Source organism: Sorghum bicolor, chromosome 2 (genome assembly GCF_000003195.3).
Source record: "Sorghum bicolor cultivar BTx623 chromosome 2, Sorghum_bicolor_NCBIv3, whole genome shotgun sequence".
NCBI lineage: Eukaryota > Viridiplantae > Streptophyta > Magnoliopsida > Poales > Poaceae > Sorghum > Sorghum bicolor.
Window position 1 is genome coordinate 75,185,689 of NC_012871.2, and position 6,078 is coordinate 75,191,766.

General features: G+C 51.3%; 2 protein-coding genes across 2 annotated transcripts; both read right to left on the reverse strand.

The window, feature by feature from the left end:
* LOC8072239 (3-oxoacyl-[acyl-carrier-protein] synthase I, chloroplastic) lies at positions 2,020-4,711 on the reverse strand. The gene is made up of 7 exons (XM_021454757.1): positions 3,942-4,711; positions 3,428-3,865; positions 3,179-3,352; positions 2,977-3,090; positions 2,761-2,862; positions 2,323-2,392; positions 2,020-2,225 (listed from the first exon to the last, which is right to left on the reverse strand). The coding sequence occupies exons 1-7, from the start codon at positions 4,368-4,370 to the stop codon at positions 2,149-2,151; spliced, it is 1,404 nt and encodes a 467-aa protein (XP_021310432.1). The 5' UTR covers positions 4,371-4,711; the 3' UTR covers positions 2,020-2,148.
* On the reverse strand, positions 4,779-5,777 carry LOC8072240. Its single transcript, XM_002463268.2, has 2 exons — positions 5,479-5,777; positions 4,779-5,404 (listed from the first exon to the last, which is right to left on the reverse strand). The coding sequence occupies exons 1-2, from the start codon at positions 5,745-5,747 to the stop codon at positions 5,041-5,043; spliced, it is 633 nt and encodes a 210-aa protein (XP_002463313.1). The 5' UTR covers positions 5,748-5,777; the 3' UTR covers positions 4,779-5,040.

The window sequence follows — 6,078 nt, forward strand, 5'->3', positions numbered from 1 at the left end:
TTATTCATTGCATCTTGGACATTGACAGTACTGACTTGTGAAGAATGGAACTTAAGTTACTCCAAGCTTTCCGTAAAAAATATATATGAGAACTTATGACATTTTGACTTTTCTCAAACGGCTAAATCGTATCATGGTGTATCTACTGCATATAGAATTTTGTGGACTTCCAATAATTGTGGTAAATTAGAAGATAGATTTTCTTGAAACTTGATTTTAACAAAAATGCATGCCTTGTACAATGACACACAAAAATTCATCGCTCTAGCTACAATAGTGAAAGGACTTCACCTAGAGGGGGGAACAGGTGAATATAAAAATTTTATTTTACAACTTAAAATGTAGAAGCCATTAGAGTAAGGTTTTTCAGTTTCTCAAAAATACCAAAGTGGAGAAAAAACCCTCTAAAGCTAATACATAGCGTATAACGGTTACTAAACAAGTATATGAGTCAAGCACCTGCAAAAACAAAAGGGTTAAAAACTAAAACATAAATACAAATTTTAGTTTCTGAGGGTGTCAAACTAGACTAATATGATATGCCCAAATAATATTTTGTAAATGTCTAGATCATCTATATAAGCATTCTATTACATTTGGACTGTGTTTTGTCTACAATATATCCATAACAAGTTGCAAATAGAAAATTCTATTGATTATTAGGTCATTGATGCCAAGACCATTTGTGTCTTTTCAAATTTCATTTAACACTGTTAAGTCTCCTTCGCGGACTAGGGGCAATGTGAAGCTTTGGATTAAAAAATGAGAGCAATTTTGCAAAGTTAAAAAAATGAGTTCAAATATGCGATTAGAGTTGAAAACGAAGGCATTATCACGATTGTCCCCCCTTATACAATATTCAGCCATTCATGCTAGCTTAATAATGTCTACATAGGCATTGCAAACCCTTATATCTAAGTAGGCCTCTAGGCCAACAACAAATGCAGCCCATGATGAAGTAATCTACTTCCTGTCATCTCGAGAATATGATTTTTCAGTCTTCCCGAGAATATGATTTTTCAGTCTGGTCGCTTGAGATTATCAGCCGAATCTACCAATCATTCAACATTATTTTTCTCTCATAATAAATTAGTCAACAATACTTTTCGCTTGAGTTTATATAAACTTTTTTATTTGTTTATTTTATTAATGGTTGTTTGGTTTGAGAAACGACTGTTACAATCCATCATGGACGATTCCATGAAATTTGGATGGAGAACCTATTGCTCAACCTTAAGCTCATCACGAGCACGTGAGAAGCGAGTGAGGTGTGATCATTCCATTCAACTCTCCAACCAACCTAACCAAACAAAAAATATAAATAGTAAGTTGTGCTAACAGGACCACCAAACGCCCTCCAGCAAACACGTCGTAAAAGCAAATGGAATAATGTAGTGCTTGTTCAACAAACACGGTCAGTCGCGTTACTGGTGGCACTAAGGTTTTTGCTCATCTTTGGGTCGATATACGATACAGGTATACAAAGGCAATCAATTAAACACGTCCAAAGTCAGGCAAAAACGGTGGGAACAGGCCAAAAATCATCCCACAACGCTGCCGCACTACGGCACTAGTGATCGTTTTTTTCTCTAACAAAAGGCCCAGTAAGGTTGCAGTGGCACCTTGCCAAGCATCCGGTCCATATATTTTATATACATGCATGACAAAAGGCCCAAATAGCTCTGTTGTCTACTGCGATATGACAATGGGAGACCAAAATTTCGTTTTTCCTTGATGCTTGCCGTTTTACACAACGAATTACACAAACACAAAGAAGCATTTCTGTATGGGAACTTTTCGCTATGGCAAGAAAACATCAAGGAAGGCATATATGGCCTTGTTTAGTTCACCCCGAAATCCAAAATTTTTTCAAGATTCCTGTCATATCAAATCTTGTCGCACATGTATGAAGCACTAAATATAGAAGAAAACAAAAACTAATTGCACAGTTTGTTTGTAATTTACGAGACGAATCTTTCAAGCCTAGTTAGTTTATGATTGGACAATATTTGTCACAAACAAACGAAAATGCTACAGTACCGAAATCCGAAATCTTTTCGAAACTAAACAAGGCCTATATCGTGTTCTAGCAAAACATGTACTATAGTGGTGTTGCTGCAGAAACGTGCGACGCACCGTCTTGGTCATTCACCAGGATATGGGCTTGAACGGTGCGAACACTGCCACCGAGTTGTGCCCACCAAATCCAAACGAATTGGAGATACCTGCATGCATGCCAGAGGGAGGAACTCATCACTACCAGTACTGTACCAGGGAAGGATCGTTTCAGGCATTGAGCCATTGACGCTCTTGGCCACTCACCGACGTGTACCTCGTGCAGCTGTTTCACCCCACGCACAGTGTCAAATTCACCAACCGCCGGCTCAGGATTCTGCAGTCGACAGTTCAAAGAAAAAAAAATGCTACATGTCACGTACAGACATCACATTATTTTTGTATATAATAACAAAAGAGAGAAATTCATTCAAAGCTGAATCTAGCTAGTTTCTCGATCGCAGGGCAATTAACTTCGAAGAAGTAAAATTTACTAAACTCTCATGCAAACTTAGGCCTTATTTAGTTCGAAAAGAGCATTAAATATAGACAAAAATAAAAACTAATTGCATAGTTTATCTGTAATTTGTGAGATGAATATTTTGAGCCTAGTTACTTTGTGATTGGACAATGTTTGTCAAATAAAAACAAAAAGTGATACAGTAGCCAAAAACCAAAATTTTTGCGAACTAAACAAGGCCTTACAAATTGGTTTATAGTCGGATGCACCCAGCCGGTGGTTATGGCTTTGACAGTAGCAATGGCTTCCAGCCCGCCGGCCGCGCCAAGGCAATGCCCGATCATGGACTGCGAGAAGAAAGACACCGACACAACAGACATCAGTTGCGCCATCATGCACAGCCAAGTTGTTAGCACCAAAAACAGATAGTAGTAATCATCATATATGGTGCAACCGTGCACCTTGGTCGCGTTCATTTTGATCTGGGACGGGTTCTTAAACACCTGCTTCAGTGCCTTCACCTCTGCCAGGTCCCCGGCAAGCGAGGACGTCGCGTGAGCGTTCACGTAGTTCACCTGCAGCGCATGCATGCAGAGATCTTAGTGCATCCACCTTTCACAACAATGCATTGGGCGAAGCATTTTGGCAGGCACACCCTACTACCTCCTCCGGCGCCACGCCGGCGTCTTCCAGGCTCCGCCTGATGCACGCCGCCGCGCCACGGCCGTCGGGCCTCGCGTCCATCAGGTGGTGAGCGTCACAGGTCGCCGAGCCGCCCAGGTACTCCGCGAAGATCGGGGCGCCGCGCCGCCTCGCGTGCTCGAGGCTCTCCATCACCTGACAACCAAAGCATCATCCATCCATCCTCGTCATCAACTCGCAACGTGGCACGAGCCGCGCGCGCAGGCGTACCAGTATCCCGGCGCCTTCGCCCAAGACGAAGCCGTCGCGGTCCCTGTCCCACGGCCGGGACGCCGCGCCGGGGTCTTCGTTCCGCCGCGACAGCGCCCGCAGAGCCGCGAAACCGCCGAGGCAGACGGGCGCGACGGCGGCCTCGGCGCCGCCGGCGACCATGACGTCCGCGCGGCCCAACCGGATCTGGTCCGCGGCGCTGTGGAGGCAGTGGTTGGACGTGGCGCAGGCCGTGGAGATGGAGTAGTTGGGGCCAAGGAAGCCGATCCCGGCGTCGATGGAGACCAGCGCCGACGCCGCGTTGGGCATCGCGAACGGTATCGTGCAGGGGGAGATTCCCCTCGGCCCCTTCCTCATGAGGTCCTCGGCCCCCGCCGTGAACGCCGTCGCGCCGCCGATGCCGGAGCCCACGACCACGCCGGCGCGTTCCTTGTCGATCTGCGGGGGCCGCTGCGATGGTTAAAACAGATTGGTAGGGTCGGCAAACCGCGTGCGTGGCGTGTGATCTGCCGACCTTGTACATCGCTCTGGAGCCGATGGCGAGCCCGGCGGACGCGAGGGCCTTCCTGGCGGCGACGAGGGCGTAGCGCTGGCAGTCGTCGAGGCGGCGGTCACTCTCGTCGTCGATGTGGCCCTCGCAGGAGAATCCGCGGATCTGGGCGGCGAAGCGGGTGGAGAACCCGGAGGCGTCGAAGCGGTCGATGAGGCCGACCCCGCTGCTCCCGGCGAGGAGGCGGTCGTAGTACGCGCCCACGTCGTTGCCGAACACCGACACCACGCCCATCCCCGTGATCACCACCCGCTTCTTTGGGTCCGACTCCCGCCGTGGCGCCCGCGCCATCGACACCGACACGCGGCGGGGAAGAGTTTGCGTGCGCGATGGCACGTCGGCCGCCGCCGCCGCTGCCACGGCCATGGCGTCGGGGAGGACGAGGGTTTGCATGGCTGCGGCGGTTGGGAGGTTTTGGGTCCACGCACGACCGAGCGGAATCAGGTGAATTGCACACGTATATATATGCGCCGTTAATTGGACTCTGGTCCCACTGGAAGGAATGAAGAATCAATCAACCAATTCGTCAAAAAAAAAGTTTCCTCAATAAAAGAAACCATCCACCTCGCACAAATTCTGTTGGCGGTTGTATATGGCGAACGAGCATCGTGTGCGTCACCAACCATGCTCCATGCATGTTTCATCTTCGAACGGCGCTGATCGGAAGGTGATTTGTTTTGCAGGGGTGCAAAAATTGTAAACGCGTTTTCTCAAACGGAGACTAAATCCCAATCAGGTTCAGATTCAGATAGCAACAATGCCTCAGATTCTATAGGAACGTAAGAACAAACTCGCGATGCATACTGAATTGAAATTAACATTGGAAATGCAAGATTTGAAGCCAAACGCACATACCAAAACTGCTTCGATCGCTCCTAGTTACTAGTCTCCTGATAACTAAATCAAAGCCAAACTAGTACAAATTCGAATTCAAAACTTGAACTCTCGGCGCGAAACAAGAGCCAAAACCCAGCATAAGCCCCCGCTACGGGCCTACGGCGACTCAAACTTGGTTGAGCTGCTGGCCCCGGTGGGTCACGAACACGCGCGCACGCCTCCTAGCCTACTCGGCGCCGCCGGTGCCGGTGCGCACAGGCGGGTTGTGGCGGTCGCGGGGCAGCCTGAGGCGGCCGAGCGCGCCGGCGGGGACGAGCTCGAGGTTCTCGCAGTTGCAGATCTCGATCATGAAGCCGTCGGGGTCCCTGAAGAAGAGCTGGTCGATGGGCGACCCTTCCTCCTCGTTGATGGTCCGTTTCATGTACCGGATGTGCAACTCCTGGAGCCTCCGCTCCATTGCCCCCATGTCCTCGCACTGGAACGACACGTGGTTGTCCATGGGGTCCAGCTCCGTCTCCGGCCTCACGTCGGGGGCCCTCCGCGCGTCGTCGCGCTGCACGAGGTGGATCCCCACGCCGTAGTTGAAGAGCCTGCAACATAGGAGTTTCGATCGGACAAGTCTGTCTGCCGGCGGCCCGCCGGAGAAGCTAACGTACGTACGTACCATGCGCCGGAGAAGTCGAGCGCCGGCGGGCGGTGGATGAGCACGAAGCCGAGCGCCTTGACGTAGAACCGGACGGAAGCGTCGACGGACTCGCACAGGCGGGAGATGTGGTTGAGCGCCATCATCGGAAACGCCGGCACGTCCTCGTACAGCTTCGCTGAGGCGGCCAGGTCGCCGACGACCTCATTCTCCGCGTGATGACGACCTCCGCCGCCGCCCGCTTCGTCCTGCCGGCCCGCAGCCGCCGCGTCCCTGCACGCTTCTCCCATGGTCAGTTCTCGCTGGCTCTCGATCCGATCCGCCACAGACCAGAAACGAGGTCACCCGCGCGGCGCTGCTTTATAGAAAGCGAGCGGGGCTCGGCGCGCCCGCGCGACGCATGGCACGGGGGCGCGCTCGTGCCGGCGCGCCGGCATGCCACGTTCCCGTGCGCCGCTTGCATGAATGGGTGGCCTCGGCCCGGCCGACGCGTGGCGGCTGCGCGGCTGGCCACGCCACGGCAGTAGCCTGGGACTCGAGAGCGCGCGCCCCTGTCAGGTCGGCATCGTCCATCCTGTGGCCGGCGAGGTGGCATGCTGACGCTGTCTGCTACACTCTGCT

Coding starts and splice junctions, on each gene's coding strand:
- LOC8072239 (XM_021454757.1), bottom strand. CDS start 4,370: ATGCAAACCCTCGTCCTCCCCGACGCCATGGCCGTGGCAGCGGCGGCG. Junction 3,866..3,941: donor GCTCCAGAGCGATGTACAAG/GTCGGCAGATCA, acceptor CGGCCCCCGCAG/ATCGACAAGGAACGCGCCGG. Junction 2,863..2,976: donor TCAAAATGAACGCGACCAAG/GTGCACGGTTGC, acceptor TTCTTCTCGCAG/TCCATGATCGGGCATTGCCT.
- LOC8072240 (XM_002463268.2), bottom strand. CDS start 5,747: ATGGGAGAAGCGTGCAGGGACGCGGCGGCTGCGGGCCGGCAGGACGAA. Junction 5,405..5,478: donor CTCGACTTCTCCGGCGCATG/GTACGTACGTAC, acceptor CCTATGTTGCAG/GCTCTTCAACTACGGCGTGG.